The sequence below is a fragment of the Theileria equi genome (assembly GCF_000342415.1).
Source record: "Theileria equi strain WA chromosome 2 map unlocalized gcontig_1105316255037, whole genome shotgun sequence".
Lineage (NCBI taxonomy): Eukaryota > Apicomplexa > Aconoidasida > Piroplasmida > Theileriidae > Theileria > Theileria equi.
In genome coordinates this window covers 1,443,654-1,461,521 of record NW_004668230.1, presented here as the reverse complement: position 1 = coordinate 1,461,521, position 17,868 = coordinate 1,443,654, and the positions used below count along the sequence as shown (strand labels likewise).

Here is a 17,868-nt window from a genome sequence, read left to right as displayed (position 1 = left end):
CGGGTGGCCCAGAGTTAAAGTTGTAACTTTTTTATGCTTGAGAGGTATGATTTCTTCTCTGACTCCAAAGACTCTGTCTTTGGCTTCCTCTTAATTGCGATTTTGACTTTATTCTTGGCACCCTTGCCGAACTTGCCACAGCCCTTTGTGGACTCTTTTACCCTGCAAAGTATGTTAGGAGAGTACAAGCTGTGAATAATAACGCGTAATGGATGTGTAAACCAGGTGAAGAATGTATAGACAAACCTTTGGAGATTTCTAAACAATTGCGATTTCCTATCATCGGGATTCTGTGCCTCCATTTTGTTACGGAGCTGAGTGTTTTATATAACTTTTCGGGGAAACAAACCTCTCTCATTTTCTGCCTTGCCTTCATTATGGACTGTTTGGTTGATCTCTTTTCAAATAGGTCTCCCTCCTCGCCTATGTAGTTTTATACTTGAGACGCAGAACATACCATCCTTGACTTCTATAATGGGAGGTCTATTGACTTTGTTCTTCTTTATGGACTTGTAACCCCAACGAGGGACCCAGTCATCCACTGAGGGGTCATAGACCTTTCTGGATCTCTTGTGCTTCTTGATGCCCTTGAGCTCTGCAAACATCTCCCATCTGGTTTTGACCTTTGGCTTTGGAAGTGGAAAGACTCTTGGCATAACGATCGCGTCATCCGTCGGTAGATTTGCAAATACTCCATCAGGGTTTGTGGTACGGGGAAGCGCAAAGATCTTATTGATGAGCAGCTGTACATTATCCCTACTTAGTCCAAGTAGCCTGAATGCTCATGTTAAAGCCTGTAATCACTCACTTTTCACCCTCAACCGTCTCTAAAGTGGTTGGAGTGGCGTCTATTGCGATAAGATTTTTGAGACAATAGTCCAAGTTGTCAACCTTCTCAATTTTTGAAGGATTCCTATAGCATATGGATGAAGAGTTTTGAGGAAGATGTCAAAATTACATTTTTTAGGCGTAGAAGGTCAAGCTCCTTTGTTTACTGTCTATTTGCGATGGAGTATAAATCAATTAAAACTCCATAGACTTGAAATTCAAGATATATAAGCTTGGAAATATTCTACACATTTACAAAAACCCCAAATTTTGGTGCCAAACATCGATTTAGTGGCCCATTTCGGTTCCGGAGGTTCAGGCCCAATAAAACGACAGACCCCCATCCCCAATACGTGAAGGCCAGCGGTCTTTTCGTTTTTAATGCTTTGGTGCCCGGATAATCATTTATATAGTATAGAAAATAAAAACTGTTGTATATTTGTATGGATGTTTGTATTTGAGTAGTATTTTGGCCCTGTATGCAGAACATGCTATAATTTATTTGAAATTTATCGTAACTAGGGCTGTAGCAGTTGTTTTATATTTTCCACGCTTGTATCTACTGATCCACTGAATTTACAATTTTAACGTTCGCACCTCCATCATTCCACACCAAGTAGGCATAGAATCGTCTAACAATGGCCGGTCCACATAATGCAGTCGATTCTTCCGTGGTGGTTCTACCACAGGTACCCGGATTACGGGACAATCAGCAGCTATACAACTCGGCAAGTTTGTATGTAGGTGATCTGCAGCCAGATGTCACTGAGGCTATTTTGTATGAAGTCTTTAACAGTGTTGGTCCGGTCTCATCGATTAGGGTATGCAGAGACTCAATTACCAGAAAGTCACTCGGTTATGCCTACGTGAACTACTACAGCGTTCAAGATGCCGAGGCAGCCTTGGAATCTCTCAACTATATAGACATTAAAGGCCATCCTACCAGGATCATGTGGAGCAACAAGGATCCGACTCTTAGGAAATCTGGCGCCGGTAACATCTTTGTTAAGAACCTCGATCGTAGCATAGACACAAAGGCATTTTATGACACGTTTTCACACTTTGGCCCAATTTTGTCGTGCAAGGTCGCCATGGATGAAAACGGAGTAAGCAAGGGATACGGATTTGTCCACTATGACACCGAAGAAAGCGCCAAAGAAGCTATTGAAAAAGTTAATGGAATGGTCATTGGTGGAAAGAAGGTCGAGGTTTCCCCCTTTATTAAGAAGCAGGACAGGGACCCCGCCTCAGTGGATGTATTTACCAATTTGTATGTGAGAAATTTTCCGGTTTCGTGGGATGAAGAAGCTCTCAAACAATTTTTGGATAAGTATGGTGAAATTACAAGCATGATGATTAAGGAAGACGGGAAGGGTAGAAAGTTTGCCTTTGTCAACTTTGCCGAGCCAGAGATGGCTAAAGAAGCAGTCGAGGCTCTAAATGGTACTAAACTTGAGGAAGGCAGTGAGCCACTTTTGGTATGCCCACACCAGGACAAGGCGAAGAGACAAGCTTTCCTAAAGAGCCAATATATCAGCGGTCTGGATGGAAGTATCGCCAGCAAGGCTTCATCCAACCTTTACATCAAGAATCTTGATGATAGCTTTACGGATGAGAGTCTTCAGGAACTCTTTGGCCAATTTGGAAGCATCACCAGCTGCAAGATTATGAGGGATGCCAGCGGTGTCTCAAGAGGCTTTGGATTTGTATGCTTTTCGAGACCTGAGGAGGCAACCAAGGCGATTGCTGGCATGCATCTTAAGATTGTCAAGGGTAAGCCACTTTATGTTGGATTAGCTGAAAAGAAAGAGCAAAGACTGTCGAGACTTCAGCAATCATCGAGGAGCAGGAATGGGGATTCCATGAATCAAGGCCCAATTCCATCTGTACTCCACGGAGTGCCAGGATATCAAGACGCCTCAGGGTTTTATGGTCAGGGCTTTAGAGGTGGTCCACAGGGTGTAGGCGTTCCAGGTAGGGGAGTGAGGATGTATCCTCAATCTCACATCCCAGTGATGCCTAGAAATATGCATTTGTCTTCTGGCTCACCTCTTCCACCAAACAACGCTGGCCTCTCTGGAATGCAAGGAAGTCCAAATTTGCACTCCGGAATGCAGGGTAGCCCAAGCTTGCGTTCTGGTCTCCAGGGAACACCCAACATCCACCCAGGAATCCAGGTCACTCCGCATGGTGCTCCAAATATTCACCCTGCAATGCCTACAATTCCAAACGTCATTCAGAGGAGGGTTATGCCTACAAAGAATGCCCCTGTCTCTGGATTCAAGTTTACTGCTCAGGCTAGGAACAGGGAGGTTGGATCTACAATGTCAATGGGTGTTCCAATGCATCCAAACATGGGTATGCCTACACAGGCTCCTGGACAGCAAACAATGCAGCCTGCTATGCAAGGAAATGCTACTACACATTTAGATGACACAGCATTCCAAAAGCAGATGATTGGAGAACGTTTGTTCCCAATTGTAGCGAGGGATAATCCGGACCTCGCAGGAAAAATCACTGGAATGATGCTAGAAATAGACAATGCCGAGCTCTTGGCGCTTTTGGAAGATGACGCAAGGCTTAAGGCAAAGATCGACGAAGCTATTCGCGTACTCAAGCAAGCATCTTAACACTCTACACATTTGTCTTTATAGCTAGTTAGGTGTCAGTTGTACTCTTTGTTTCGTCAGTCCTTTGCTTTACTTTGTGAGCTGGTCCCTGGTGAGGGACTGGGCTGTGCACCCTAGACAGACTTGGGATGCAAACGTGGGTCTCGTCAGTCCATGGAGTCTTTTGCGAACATTTGGCTTCTATTTATCTAAATTGTTCAAAACTTGAACGAACTTGTCATTTTAGGGAGCTTGTAGCTTTAGGGTGACTTCATTCACACCTTTTTTGGCATAGACGTGACTCTTACTGGGTGTATAGATAATTTTTAATATTTTAAATGTAGCAAGACCTTGAAACACTGTAGATTTAGTTCTAGTTATCCGGAGTATAGATTTGCACGCACACATTTTGGGACTAACGAACCGTACACACTTGAACGATGAAGTTCTGCGGATTCTGGAGAAAGAAAAAGGGTAAGGTTGAGCCCGCGTCCTCAATCGAGGAGAGTGTATTTTACAGCGACTTGGGTGAATCCATGTCCATAGTTACAGATTCTGAGGTATTCGACGATGATACTGTGGATCTTAACCGTGCCGAGGAAGCTGATGAAAGGATGCTCTCAATGCTGCCGGCTTCTCTTTCCCTTTCAAGCAAAAACTCTCTGGACAGTATCAAGAATTTTGAGGCAAGCTTCAAGGAATATCTCTCTCCCAACAGGACAATGACCAGTGAATACAAGGGAGAGGATGCTGGACCGAATTTGGATGCATCAGATGCTGAAGGAGAGGAGACCTCCACGGAACCTGATGTTACATGCATGAAAAAACACGTTTCTGGTGCAAATCTGATTAATTACGAACTCGTTATAAAACCTCGTTACAACACTGATAAACAAGAGTCGGCATTCAAATGTATATTACGCAGGGTTGGAGCCGATTCCGACTCACAAGGTATGTATGCATCTGTGTTTTATAATCACACCACTGTAGATTTTTGCGAATTAGCGGTAGATGAAGTGGTGAACCATAATATTCACACTCTAATTGATAGTTTGGGTCTCTCTGATGATGCAATGAAGATTGGAAAGTCACAATTGACTGGGAAAACATGCGAGAGACAATCTAAAGGAGACTGCACCAATTTGATATCTTTGCTATCTTGCAAAAAATCGCAAAAGAAAACTAGTCTCCGCCAATATTTAGAGGAAAGTGGTGATTTCCCATCAGTTAACCGTGACCTATCAGCACTCTCCACGATTAGTGATATTACGGTAGACGATGACGAATTTACCATTTTCGACCACATTGCTATGATTGTGGATAGGGCAATAAACAGAATTGTGGACGATTCTCTGCAAAACAGCTCTTATCCAACAGAGGTTTCAAACCGTGCCAGACCTAGAAACAGATTTGGGGACATGTCCGACATCCCCCTCTTGTTTTAGGGTATAGTGTACTTTGTTTATCTGGGCTTTTCGCCCATATTTTTTGGCAAATATTGCGATTTTAAAGCGAATCTAGTTCGTTACGACTGGAATCGAAATGTACAATACGTCCTTTTCTATGAAAATCGCCCGGTATGAATGGTATAGATGGAAGACAAGAGAGACTTGGCACCCGCAAACGATCCAATAATTAGATGGTATATCCAGTATTTGCTACACAACACTCTAAATTAAGTATTTAGATTATATTTTGTTCAGTCCTAATTCTATTGGTATCAGATTCTGTTCCAATCCCACAAAGATTATAAGCCTCGAGAAAGATACTATCACTCAGAGATTCACAAGCCTGTGCAGTCAATAGCTAGAGTCGTTAAGTGTACATTGTGCCTGCAATCAAGATTATAAAATGGAGGTCAAGACTGCTTCGGTATGTATGCATCTATAGGGATGAATACATTATTGTAGGGCACCACTATCCCACTACTAGCTGAAGAATACACAGAAGTAAGGCCATTAGGTCGTGGCTCCTATGGGAGCACGTCCCTTATGCGAACAAGGGATGGGTCACTGTAAGCCGCGCCAGACTTTGAAAATTATGTATAGGGTGGTTCGCAAAAGGATCGATCTTAGCGTATTGACTGACTTGGAAAAGAGACTGTGCCTCAATGAAATTCAGATTGCCTCGAAGATGTACCATCCACACATCGTAACATACTTGGGAAGCTATGTGGATAGGAATTATTTGTGCATCATTACTGAATATTGCAGAGGCGGAGACTTACACCAGTACATTGCTCACAGGAGGCGTATTAACAAGCCAATAAAGGAGCAGCGTATTTTGATCTGGTTGACTCAAATTCTCTCAGCACTCGACTTTTTACACAGCAATCACACTTTGCACAGAGGTTTGTCAACCAGATCAAAATACGGTTTTCAGATCTAAAATCCCTCAATATTCTGATTGATTCCGATAAGAACATCAAGTTGTGTGACTTTGGTGTGAGCAAATCACTCACAAACACTGGAGATAACACCAACACAATCATTGGTACCCCCTACTACTTTAGCCCCGAATTAATAAACGTAGGCGTTTTACGGCGATTAACATTGATTTACAGGGAAATAAATACAGCTGGCCGTCTGATATCTGGGCTTTGGGGTGCCTTATCCACGAACTCGCAACCTTTAGGACACCCTTTGATGGAGCAAATGGCATCCAGCATTTGTGCAAGTTGATCAATTATCACCCAGTAAGTCGATTTAATGGATTTTAACGTAAATTTTGCAGGTTCCCGATTTGCCAGATACTTATTCTAGGGAGCTAAACATGTTGTACAAGTCCATGATGTTTCACGACTTGAGATTCAGATTAACTGCAGCTGAGTTGCTTTCCACAGACCTAATACAGGTGAGGTTATTAGCGATCTTATAGCCGTCGTAGAGGATGATCAAGTCGTCTGAGAACAATCCGATCGCTGATGTCCAAGAGGGAGTATATTCTACTTTGCTAGGAGCGGATGCTCACGATTTGGTTCGTTTAACTCACACATGATATCCGCACTGCAGGAGTGTTACAGTAATGCAGGGTGTGAGAATGAAACAAATGTTGCAAATTAGTCATCAGTTGGGAACGTTGCCAGTGGACTCAACTCTGAGGGCATTTGGCAGCGATAGGCCGAGATCTACCGACAATTGCAGTACATATAATTTTAAATACTAACTTTTGGCGGTATATTCACATTGAGCGGCCAGGAATGCGAGCTTTCCGGTGTAGTGAGCAACTACACAATAAATCATCCCTATTGTGCAGTTTTCAATTTTGTTAATTTCTTTGAGTCAAAATTTTGTATATTTTACTCATAGAATAGGCAGTTTTGATGTTACTCTCTTAGTTCTGTTGCATATGAACAGGCCACAGGAGGATGAGATTTTTAGGTCTCTTGGGCCGCGTAAGTTATCGGAATTTAACCAGAATCTAGAGAAAGATGGAAAACAATCAAGTGTAACCAGGGAAGAATGTATACTCAACTCCATCAAGCTCGCCAGCGGGCCACTGGGAATACCCTTGGACCAATGCCCTAAATCTGCCATTAGTACGTCAGACTACGACTACCTATCGGTGGAAGAAGTAAAAGGCGGTATTACAAACTCCCTATACAAGGTCGAGAACACGAAAAACGGCACTGCTGTCCTGGTTCGGATATTTGGTACGCATCCTTCGTCGCCATATACCAACATTTAGGCCCTAAAACTTCTTATATCATTGACAGAGAACGTGAACGTATTATTTGTACACTATTAGCAAAGTATAACATATCAAAGCGCGTATATGCTCCAATCGAGGTTAGGTTGTCTGCATTGTCATCATGTTTTACAGAATGGACAAATTGAGGAGTGGATAAACGGTTTTACTCTCCCTCAGGAAGACATGTGGAAGTCGATATACATGAATGGTATCGCTATAAATATGAAAAGGCTCCACTCGATTCCGCTGAATGGAGAGATTCGCAACTCTCTACAAAGGGGAGATTGCAAAAAATCTATGCTATGGCCAACAATTTGGAACTACTTTGATTTGTGCACATCTCAGCAAGACAAGGTCGAAAGCATACTCGGAAAGTTTGACTTTGAAAGCTTAAAGTTAAAGATTAAGGAGATTGAGAAGCTATGCAATGATAGTGAATCTCCAGTTGTTTTATGCCATTGTGATTTGTTACACGGGAATATACTGGTTGTCCCAGATGGAAAGGTCAGATTCATTGACTTTGAGTACTCCTGTCCCATGGAACGGGCATTTGATATCGCAAACCACTTTAATGAATATGCCGGGTTCGCATGTGACTGGTCAAAGTTACCGAGCAGTGATATAGAGCGAGCATTTGCGAAAAGGTATCTGAGCTATATTCCGTCTCTCGACAGAGCCAGAGGCCCTAACGAACCGAGGGATCTTGAAGTGTCATCAGAAAGCGTTGATGATTTGGTGAAGGAAATACAACCATTCTACTTGGCTTCTCATGCTTATTGGGGTACGTTGTTTTATGAATTTTAAACGCGTATAGGCATATGGAGCATTGTCCGGAGTCTATTTTCGGCGATTGATTTTGACTTTGCAAGTTACGCTCAGAGACGCATAGATATGGTTTTCAATAGTAAAGTTTGGAATGTTTTAGAGCTTTGACCATAATGGTCGACATTCTAGGCGTGAATTTGTTATGCAGTTGCTATAGATTCTCTTTTATCCTTGGCCCATTTTATCATGGCCCTAAATATTTTGGGATCTGTGTTATTTTCGTCTAGCTCAATTTCGCCATTTCCAATAATCTTCCATATTGCACTGTGTTCAAATACGGTAAAAAGCTCCAGATGATACTCTAGATCTAGCGTGTTTACGCTATCATAGAACTCGCTCTTTTCATCTTCTGTTATGCTCGTGTCTGTATACTTGTAAGATTGGTAATTGCACAAACCTTTGTTAGGAACTGGGTCTTGTTGTGTGTTGTTGATGATTGCCAGTTCCCTTTCAAAGTCGTCCATGCTCAGCCCATTGTGTTTTTTGATGGTGTCCATTGTGGTTGCGGTATATGATTTGTAAGACACTTCAGAGTCTTTGAGGTCGTTTGCAATTCTCAGATCGTTTAGTCTAGAGGAGAGGTCCAGGGCGCTCATCCACTGGTATGTACCAGGGGAAAAGCTCCTAAAGGCGCAGACAAACACCATGTAGAGCTCATTCAAAACTTCGCTTGTGGACTGGTATTCGTTGTTTATCAACTTGTCCAATACAGTTTCAATAGCAAAGTTTTGCTGTTCAGATTCTGCCTCTCCGTTTTGAGAGGGTGGAACAAATATGTGTATATTGGTTGTATAACAAATCTCTGAAACAATCCTATGGAGGAGTTGCACCCATTGAGGTAGGCCGGAGAGTTTTTCTTCTGGAGGATGCAACTTTTGATATATGCTTGATGATTGATCGTATTCTACTTTTTCTATATGAGATTCTTGCGATTCAACATCAACAACTTTGTCATGCATGTGCGAATTTGCCTTGTCATTAAGGCTACTCTTGACCGCCTTTTCATCGGTAGAATGTAAACTCTCTGTCACTGAAGGAGAATCCACCCATGTGACGTGGTCCGAGGATCTGCAAAGAAAATCTATAGAAAGGGCTACCTACCTTGTGTATACGTTTTGAGAAGTAATCATGTTTGGGTCGACAGCCTGTGTGATCGTGATTAATTTCACAAAAACAAACCGTGACATCCAACTGACTCAAGGCAGTCGCCAGGGCCACGGAAGGTGAACCTAGCGACCTCGCCGGTTGATCTATTGGCATTAAGCGCCATGGTACAGACAAATGCGATTGGAACAGCTCCTTATAACTGTTTTCGAGGTCCTGTAAAATGTGGTATAGAATCTAGACGTTCAACCATACCCTCTGGAAGGCATCTAATTCAAGGGACGTTAAAAATAATTCACCTCTGTGAAGTTTGTTCGCCATTGACAAGTACAGAGTCTAACAAAGAGTATTTAAAGAGGCAAAGTTTCGAGTGTATATTTCATCATAGACGAAATCGCCTATTTAAAGCGTTTGACGTCGTCAAAATAAAGTCACTTGCCACAGGAGATGTAGCTGAAGTGGCGGTAAATTGCTGTAAGAATTTACAACAAATAGGCAGTGATGTTGCCTCGAGCTACGCGCCTACCCTCTAGCATATTGACGAGATGTACGAGTTCGACAGAGATTACAGGACAAAATTTAAGTGTGATTTATCGTGAATTTAGAAGCTGCTGCGATTTGGAGATTCTACTCGTTGGCGATAATGTCGTCTATGGCCCTTGCCTTCTTGCACTCGGCTTCCCGTTCCTCTTTTGCGAGCTGCAACGCCTCCTCTAGGGCAATATACTTTAATACAGAATTAAAATTGGTAATATTTACGGTCGTAGTCTTGCTTTTCGACATTTCCTCGAGTCTAGAGACCCATTCGGAGTCCGCGAAACCATCGTAATTAAACACTTTCAAATAGGCAACAACGTCAATTGCACAAAAGTACGATATGCTTTCGCCCCTAATGACGGTGTAACCTGGAAAAACTTATCAAAATATGCATAGACATACCGCAGTAGAGGTCACTAAAGGACTTCTTTTCGTTGACAATGATTTTCTTTACAGCATCAGTTATGACAATATTGCCATACTGATCGAACGACTTGAAGAGTCCAACATAAAAGGTATCATCTCGAAGGGTGACCCAAACCAGGGAGCCTAATTCATCTTCCAGTGAGCATATCCAATGCGGCTTTACATCTGGCTCGCTGCTTGGTAGCACATTTGTATCGTTTAACATCTTAAATGTACCCAGAAGCTCAATTCATCAAAGGGTCATTTTATAAAATTGCCCGCAGCAAGTCCAAAGGCCATTCCGCAACCACCAAACTGACGCTATCCCCATTTAGAGATTGACTCGTGTTAAATAAAACTTTTTCCTGGAATAGACCGTGCGCTTTCGAGTGAATGAACAAGGATAGTGGCTAAAAATTGCTTCACACATTGTACATTTCCCCGGCGCCCATGGCGACGTTTGGCCAAAATGGCATCTTCACACATTTTGACTGTGCATCATTCGCCAACCGTATAGCATGGTTGAGACTAGCTGACACATATATCTGGTGAGTATAATAGAGACTACATTTTAGTGTTTGTTAAAAATATAAATTTACAAAAACGAATGCGATCGTGGACAGGATGAATGGCATAGAGAATCCAGAGATATTGGTAACTCCTCTGAGCTTTGAAAGTATATCGTTTAGTGACTTTGACTGCACTGTGATACCCTTATCGCTATACTTTTTAAGCAACGAGGTTGAAAAGGCCTCAAAGGTAGCAGTGGCAGATTTGTAATGTGTGTCAACACTGTCACGGATCTTCTTGATTTTTTCAATGTCAACATCTCCGTTAATATCCTTTGGAGAACTAGAGAGGGACTCTTCAGATTTGTCAATGAGTTCATTTATTCCGTCTATGGCGTAGTCATAGAAGGCATCTCTTTGGGAAGCTAAACCACATTCATCGGATCTGTCCGTGATGATTTTAGCAATCTTGTTCATCATCATAACCTTGCAAGATGCATCGAGATAGCATTTGGAAGCAGTTATAAACTTATCTGGAGTCTTGAACTTTGCGTACTCCGAGGGAAGCTCGGTGATAAGATCCAAAATGGTGTCAGATACAGACCCGAATGTCCTGAGTACATGTACATGGAGCCTGTCGTACTCAATAAGCTTTTGCCTAAAGATCTCGTGCTTTCCACTGATATCCTTATCGTCACAACTTCTGACATCCAAAAGAGGACCCTCGAGTAATCCCATTTCTATGTTGAGTTTTCGGAGTTGGGTTTTAAAGTTCGTATATGCAGTCTTTGCTACCGTTACCTTGCCTTGATCATTTGATTCGTTAATGATTTCTATGGCGGCTTCCAAGAGCTCATCACGCTCGTTCATAACGCCATTTAACGCGGACCTTAGTGTGTGGTCGGATGATGCGTTGTTTCGAATGTATGTTATTTCTGAGAGCTGTTGAACAGCAATAGTGTGGGCACAGCCCAAAATAGGAATTGTAATCAGAAGCTTCTTCATGTTTATAATTTATAACTCTGGATTCCATGTGTATCCTCACCCCATGCGGATTCTAGTTGCATGACCACAACCTCCCGAGAATTGGCTCTTTTTGGGACAAGCAAACACTTTATATAAAATGTGTAAATATATTACCGCAAAATAATTCAAAATAATCACATATACGCGGGGGTCAAATACAACGTAAACACCTGACTGCCTTGCCATACCATTGGCACTATACTAGTACAAAATATTATCCCTTTGTAAGATAAAATTGTAAAATGTCACCCTGTACGTGTGCATAAAAGGGAATATCAACGAAAACTTACCGGTCGCAACTGCACATGACAAATGCGGTCGTGCTGGAGACCAATGCGTTGTATCATTGATATAACTGGTTCACGTTTTGAAACGACCTCAATTGTATGGCCAACAATGTCCTTTGACTCCTCAACAACACCTATAGACTATAAAAGGGGCCATATCGTACAAACCTGTATGATTAGCAACATACTGCGACTTTGAAGTAATAACGTCAATTCCAGCCACCTGAGTAATTTGGTGGATAAGCTGTGGCAATAGCTTATGAGGCTGGATGATGGAATACGAGTGTATATTCTGCGGAAAGAGCTGCATTAGATACTTGGAGTTAGGTTCAACAGTATACCATTCTCTGTGTAACTGGTCAATCTGTGTAGCCTTTGAGCTGATAGAATCCTTAACTATCGGCAAGAACTTTACGCTGTTAACATCAGTGGTACCAATTGCGTTAATAAGAGTGATTGGGATCTCTATAAAGTCGCCTTCACAAACTTGGCAAATTGATGCCCTGGTTGCCACATTTAAATCTTCTCCGTGCATCGATGATAGATCTCTTGTGAACGTAATAGTCCTCTTTTGCCCTTTTTTAAGTACCTCAAAGATAAATTTAGATATAAAGGTCGGTACACTGGAACCTCTCGGGGGTGACCCGTTTGCACCTTCAGCTTTGGTTCCGGCGTTATTCGCTGGTAAGGAAATATAAGAATAAGTATAACCAAAACTGTTCTTATATAGCGTGCAATATGACATGACACGTGCACGTATAATAACGTCAATGCGGAGGGATTTTGTAGCCGTTAGCACAGGTTGAAATAGAATATAACTTCTATCATATTCTAGTTTATTCCTGTACGTACTCTTAAAATTATCAACAACCATTTCACTCCTCATTACCATGACATCATTTATGTTTCTATGCCAAACTTTACTGACCTGCCTGCATAGGCTAATTTCCAACCCAGTCAAATACTGCACCAGGTTATCAAACACACGTTTTCCAATCATATTCCACCTACCTTCATACATGTCCCATCCGCGTTTTTCCACCATATCCCATATCCTGTTTTCCAGGCTGGATCTGCTGTCTACACCCTTCCCACCTCCAATTAGTAGCTTACTGCCACTCAACAACCTAGCACTGGACCTCCCCGAAAGGTTAGTCTCATTTTGACTCTCAGCAGGATCAACAGAAGCTCTAGTTTCAAACGCCCTCCCCTCATGGGAGTCATTATTATGCGATTCCCGTTTCTTATTTTTTGTATCGTTAAGAACAATCATGCCATAACCCAGATAATCATCTGGAGTTGTGTGATCCTCTGAAGGCTTCGAAGATGTTGTATCTGTAGTAGCTCCATCTGCGGATTTAAATTTCATTCTTAATCGGTCCCTTCTCCTGCTACTTTTCCCCGGAAGAGTCTTTGTAGGCTTCAGATTGATAACATACGGATCATAAATATCATAAGAGTAGGTGTCCTTCTCTTGTGTAGGTTGTTCACCTTCACTTTCCTCCTTTTGTTCGATAAACGAGAGTCTAGGGCTGGGTTCGGTGGTCAGTTCCTCATCCTCAGGCCCTGCCTCAAGGGGATTGTCAACATAATCGAACAGGTTTCTACCTCTTCTAAAGCTGAAACAACGAAATCTGCCTAAATGTCTCTTTGATCCCTTCATTTTGAAATTTACTGACAAAATTTAACTACATTATGTACCACAGGTATCTTGATGTAAGATTTTAAATGAGCTCAAGCACAAAACAATCATATGAATAAAAAGTACAAACGTTAAAACTAATAAACATAAAAATCCCTAAATAATAACTGATTATTTCACAGACACGACTGATGCCTCTTGGTAAAAGCCTCACATTCATTTGGCGCCGCGGCCAGTACTTCAATATAGACATTCGGTATAAGCACATATAATTCGTTGTTTAACAATCTGTAGAGCACTAGCTGGTGCGATGCAAGTGTACTTGTCGCTACGTCAATGCTCTCTGGCTGCATCCCGTTCTACCATATCCAGATTGTCTAGGAAGTCTATAGTCTTTGCTAGAGCTTCTACTCAAAAGTTAATACAACGAACCGGAAACATAGAGCATATAGACGGATTTTCTGCACAAGTTTGGCTCTTTGTCTACTCCCCCTCTCCAGTGTTCCCATAGCAGACATATTCCCTAATGTTTGTCCACGGCAAAAATTATAAATTTATCGGTGAAACATAGGTATTTGGAGGTCAATTGCCACGTTTCAGTACTGACCGACCCCTGGAGTGCAGACTCAGTTGACCACTTTGTCTACATCTGTTGGTTGCGCTGAGGCATGAACATAAATGTAATAATAGTTCCTCTCTGTAGTACACTTCAAACTCTCATTGACTGTATCCACTGGTGTGTAGTCTGAGGAAGCTCCTGTCTGGCTCGCATACCTAACCTTGGCCGAAATTTAATTGATCCTTGGCATTAAAATGACGTTCTAGATTGCAATATCCTGCTATGAAAAGGGAAAATTCCTCGGCAGGCCTGTATGGGGGTTTGGCTTGTTCATAAACAACTGCTTGCTGGGATAGATTACCATTTTATACGCAATACCAGTGGTTGGTTTGACCTGTACAGCTTTTGGTCTTTAATTCACATTTCGTGTGTGTACGAATAAAGATTTATGTATAATATTTAACAACTACACAGTTTACTCTGTACTTGGTATCACAAACGTAAGTTTTGCACATGTCTGTTGAACCCTTGCAATTACTATATACACATTGTATCCAGGTTCAAGATGCCTTCTCCAGCCGACAACGATACAGTCATGGCGGACTCGCAGGCCAATGAAATCCAGCCTGCCGCAGAGTCTTCAAAGAAGAAGTATCTCAATCGTCTATTGGTAGAAGATGCCATAAACGATGATAACTCAGTGGTAGCCCTTAATCCAGCAAGAATTGATGAATTGGGATTGTTCCGAGGTGACACCATCTTGTTGAAGGGCAAAAAACGCCGATCTACCGTGTGCATTGTTCTAGCCGATAAGGATTTGGACGAAGGAAAGGCAAGGATGAACAAGATTATAAGAAAGAACTTACGCGTTATGCTCGGCGATTTTATTAGAGTAGCACCATGTCCAGATGTTCCATACGGTAAAAAGATTCAAGTTTTACCTCTCGATGACACTGTTGAGGGCCTTTCTAGGGAGTCACTATTCAACGTATACCTTAAGCCATACTTTTTGGAATCTTACAGACCTGTTAAAAAGGGCGATTTGTTCCTTGTAAGAGGTGCATTCAAGGCCGTAGAGTTCAAAGTTGTGGAAGTTGACCCTGGAGATTATTGTATCGTTGCTCCAGATACTGTAATCTTCTATGAGGGTGATCCCATAAAGAGAGATGACGAAGAAAAGCTAGACGATGTTGGCTATGATGATATCGGTGGTTGTAGACGTCAAATGGCGCAAATTAGGGAGATGATTGAACTTCCACTTAGACATCCTGGTTTATTCAAGACTTTGGGTGTCAAGCCCCCAAGGGGTGTTTTGCTATATGGTCCTCCAGGAAGTGGAAAAACACTAATAGCTCGTGCTGTTGCCAATGAAACTGGTGCCTTCTTCTTTCTCATTAACGGTCCAGAGGTTATGAGTAAGATGGCTGGTGAAGCAGAGTCCAACTTGAGAAGGGCGTTTGCCGAAGCGGAAAAGAATGCCCCTTCTATCATTTTTATTGATGAAGTTGACTCAATTGCTCCAAAGAGAGAAAAAACAAACGGAGAGGTTGAAAGACGTGTGGTATCACAATTGTTGACTCTTATGGATGGACTAAAGGGGCGTGGTCAAGTCGTTGTTATTGCAGCTACCAATAGACAGAATTCAATTGATCCTGCCTTACGTCGTTTTGGTCGTTTTGATAAGGAAATTGATATTGGCGTGCCAGATGATGCTGGAAGATTGGAAATTCTCAAAATTCACACTAGAAACATGAAGTTGGCCCCTGAAGTTAAACTTGAGGAGCTTGCTGCCAACTCCCATGGTTTCGTTGGTGCTGATTTGGCACAATTATGTACTGAAAGTGCTCTTTCTTGTATTCGTGAGAAAATGGGTGCAATTGATCTTGAAGATGATACCATAGACACTGAAATATTGGATTCTATGGCTGTAACTCAAGAACATTTTAATGCTGCCATGAATACATGTAACCCATCTTCTCTTCGTGAGACTGTTGTTGAAATACCAAATGTAAAGTGGGATGATATTGGTGGACTCGAGTCTGTAAAATCGGCTCTGCGTGAAATGATTTTGTATCCAATTGAGCATCCAGAGAAATTTGAAAAATTTGGTATGTCCCCCTCTAGAGGTGTTTTGTTTTATGGTCCTCCTGGTTGTGGTAAGACCCTTTTGGCTAAGGCTGTAGCTTCTGAATGTAGTGCGAATTTCATTTCTATCAAGGGTCCTGAATTACTAACCATGTGGTTCGGAGAATCAGAGGCTAATGTTCGAGAAGTTTTTGATAAGGCGAGAACATCTGCTCCATGTGTGCTATTTTTTGATGAGCTTGATTCTATTGGTACTGCACGTGGAAATAATGCAGGCGATGCTAGCGGTGCTGGAGATCGTGTAATGAATCAGCTATTGACTGAAATAGATGGTGTATCTGCTAAAAAGAATATTTTCTTCATAGGAGCCACCAATCGTCCAAACTTGTTGGATGAAGCTTTGCTCCGTCCAGGAAGACTTGATCAACTCATTTACATTCCATTGCCGGATCTTCCAGCTAGAATTTCTATTCTCAATGCAACACTACGCAAATCACCTGTAGCTGCTAATGTACCAATATCATTCCTCGGTCAAAAGACTGCTGGATTCTCTGGTGCTGATTTGGCGGAAATGTGCAAGATAGCTACAAGGGCAGCAATTAGAGATGCCATTGCATTTGAAGAAATGAACAGGACAGCTGATGGTACTGTTGATCCAAATTCATCAGAATTCAAGTATGAAATTACAAGGAAACACTTCCAAGAGGGTTTGGCCGCGGCCAGACAATCTGTGACATCGTCAGATTTGGCGAAATTCGATAATTTCCGCACGAAATTTGATCCGCTCTACAAAAACAAGAATTCACCTGGTGAAGATATCGACATAGATTGGCCAGAAAATGATGATATCGTAAGTTTAATGTATAGGGATATAAGTGTATTTAGGTTATCGATCCAATTGAGGAAGATGATGACTTGTATTCTTAAATAGTGTATTGTATAATCCGTCTAGGTAAAGGTTATTATAAACGTGTTGTTGAATGCTTCGGTGTGTTCTGGAAAGTCTTGTAAGGGTGTTTCTGTCATGTTTTTAACAATTTTTTGGGGGAGAAAGCTGCAATCTTCTTTTTGATATCTCGTGATGGAGTTTCCTATCAGTACAGTTCGTTCAAGGTCATAGTTTCTGCGTAGATCTGAGTTAGTATCTAAATTCGCAAGCTGTTTGGCCGAGTCTAGAGGATCTTTGCCCTGTGAAACCCCGTTTAGAATCTCCTTGTAGAGGAACGCTTCACAATGAGGCATATATAGAAGTAATTGCGCGTCTTTTCCTTCAAAGTCCTCGTCATGTGTATCATAGATTGTGTTACTATATAAAAATCCACATTGTGTGGCCTTGCTAATGTGTCTTTTGTTAATAAGCAGATCCCAGATGTTGCGATCGGTAGAGGTCATTACAGGGTCAAAAATATCCACGGAATCCAGCTCAAATATATCCCTTAGTATTATACAAATATTCCATTGAAATGAACATGACCTAATCAAGGGAAGTGTAGAGTTTGTAGGAGTTCCGCATCCCAGCGCTACCAAACGAGTACCATTTGTTATGCGTAAGCGGCCATTTAGTGTCTTAACTAGATGTTTTATAAATTTTTGCGATGAATTTAGTGTGCCTGTGATCATGTTTTCAATCCTAGAGACACTCTTTTGTATAGTCGTATCGTCTGCGCCAGCGCAGCTGTGCAATGACCCAAAATGGCTCGATACCTTGTTCCGAGAAACACGTTTACCACTAACCAGGGTCCACCCATCGTCTTTCATCGTG

At 41.9% G+C, this 17,868-nt stretch overlaps 11 protein-coding genes across 11 annotated transcripts, besides 1 other annotated feature; 5 read left to right on the top strand and 6 right to left on the bottom strand.

The window, feature by feature from the left end:
* Positions 1-14: 14 nt before the first annotated feature.
* BEWA_041280 (ribosome biogenesis regulatory protein, putative) lies at positions 15-656 on the bottom strand (the record flags this gene model as incomplete). Its single annotated transcript, XM_004833485.1, has 4 exons — positions 15-162; positions 247-314; positions 350-423; positions 458-656. The coding sequence occupies 4 exons, from the start codon at positions 654-656 to the stop codon at positions 15-17; spliced, it is 489 nt and encodes a 162-aa protein (XP_004833542.1).
* Positions 657-1,466: 810 nt separating this feature from the next.
* On the top strand, positions 1,467-3,458 carry BEWA_041270 (polyadenylate-binding protein, putative; the record flags this gene model as incomplete). Its single annotated transcript, XM_004833484.1, has 1 exon — positions 1,467-3,458. One exon carries the CDS (start codon positions 1,467-1,469, stop codon positions 3,456-3,458), a length of 1,992 nt encoding a protein of 663 aa, XP_004833541.1.
* Positions 3,459-3,617: 159 nt separating this feature from the next.
* Positions 3,618-4,882, top strand: BEWA_041260 (hypothetical protein; the record flags this gene model as incomplete). The annotated part of the gene is made up of 2 exons (XM_004833483.1): positions 3,618-4,388; positions 4,428-4,882. Exons 1-2 carry the CDS (start codon positions 3,878-3,880, stop codon positions 4,880-4,882), a joined length of 966 nt encoding a protein of 321 aa, XP_004833540.1. The 5' UTR covers positions 3,618-3,877.
* Positions 3,757-3,777: a sequence feature (AT_rich).
* A 406-nt stretch (positions 4,883-5,288) lies between the features above and the next one.
* BEWA_041250 (protein kinase domain containing protein) lies at positions 5,289-6,678 on the top strand (the record flags this gene model as incomplete). The annotated part of the gene is made up of 8 exons (XM_004833482.1): positions 5,289-5,309; positions 5,348-5,451; positions 5,486-5,787; positions 5,820-5,965; positions 6,001-6,132; positions 6,171-6,290; positions 6,324-6,413; positions 6,449-6,678. 8 exons carry the CDS (start codon positions 5,289-5,291, stop codon positions 6,497-6,499), a joined length of 966 nt encoding a protein of 321 aa, XP_004833539.1. The 3' UTR covers positions 6,500-6,678.
* An 8-nt stretch (positions 6,679-6,686) lies between these two features.
* BEWA_041240 (choline/ethanolamine kinase, putative) lies at positions 6,687-8,122 on the top strand. Its single transcript, XM_004833481.1, has 4 exons — positions 6,687-7,089; positions 7,125-7,225; positions 7,260-7,908; positions 7,942-8,122. Exons 1-4 carry the CDS (start codon positions 6,786-6,788, stop codon positions 8,058-8,060), a joined length of 1,173 nt encoding a protein of 390 aa, XP_004833538.1. The 5' UTR covers positions 6,687-6,785; the 3' UTR covers positions 8,061-8,122.
* Positions 8,093-9,377, bottom strand: BEWA_041230 (conserved hypothetical protein; the record flags this gene model as incomplete). Its single annotated transcript, XM_004833480.1, has 5 exons — positions 8,093-8,316; positions 8,350-9,020; positions 9,054-9,097; positions 9,132-9,272; positions 9,312-9,377. The coding sequence occupies 5 exons, from the start codon at positions 9,375-9,377 to the stop codon at positions 8,093-8,095; spliced, it is 1,146 nt and encodes a 381-aa protein (XP_004833537.1).
* A 306-nt stretch (positions 9,378-9,683) lies between these two features.
* On the bottom strand, positions 9,684-10,278 carry BEWA_041220 (conserved hypothetical protein; the record flags this gene model as incomplete). The annotated part of the gene is made up of 2 exons (XM_004833479.1): positions 9,996-10,278; positions 9,684-9,961 (listed from the first exon to the last, which is right to left on the bottom strand). The coding sequence occupies exons 1-2, from the start codon at positions 10,222-10,224 to the stop codon at positions 9,684-9,686; spliced, it is 507 nt and encodes a 168-aa protein (XP_004833536.1). The 5' UTR covers positions 10,225-10,278.
* A 295-nt stretch (positions 10,279-10,573) lies between these two features.
* On the bottom strand, positions 10,574-11,523 carry BEWA_041210 (uncharacterized protein). The gene has a single exon (XM_004833478.1). The coding sequence runs from the start codon at positions 11,510-11,512 to the stop codon at positions 10,580-10,582; it is 933 nt and encodes a 310-aa protein (XP_004833535.1). The 5' UTR covers positions 11,513-11,523; the 3' UTR covers positions 10,574-10,579.
* A 224-nt stretch (positions 11,524-11,747) lies between these two features.
* On the bottom strand, positions 11,748-13,483 carry BEWA_041200 (conserved hypothetical protein; the record flags this gene model as incomplete). The annotated part of the gene is made up of 3 exons (XM_004833477.1): positions 11,748-11,783; positions 11,824-11,954; positions 11,989-13,483. The coding sequence occupies 3 exons, from the start codon at positions 13,481-13,483 to the stop codon at positions 11,748-11,750; spliced, it is 1,662 nt and encodes a 553-aa protein (XP_004833534.1).
* A 1,103-nt stretch (positions 13,484-14,586) lies between these two features.
* On the top strand, positions 14,587-17,033 carry BEWA_041190 (cell division cycle protein 48, putative; the record flags this gene model as incomplete). Its single annotated transcript, XM_004833476.1, has 2 exons — positions 14,587-16,956; positions 16,992-17,033. 2 exons carry the CDS (start codon positions 14,587-14,589, stop codon positions 17,031-17,033), a joined length of 2,412 nt encoding a protein of 803 aa, XP_004833533.1.
* A 21-nt stretch (positions 17,034-17,054) lies between these two features.
* On the bottom strand, positions 17,055-17,864 carry BEWA_041180 (hypothetical protein; the record flags this gene model as incomplete). Its single annotated transcript, XM_004833475.1, has 1 exon — positions 17,055-17,864. The coding sequence occupies one exon, from the start codon at positions 17,862-17,864 to the stop codon at positions 17,055-17,057; it is 810 nt and encodes a 269-aa protein (XP_004833532.1).
* Between the last annotated feature and the right edge of the window lie 4 nt (positions 17,865-17,868).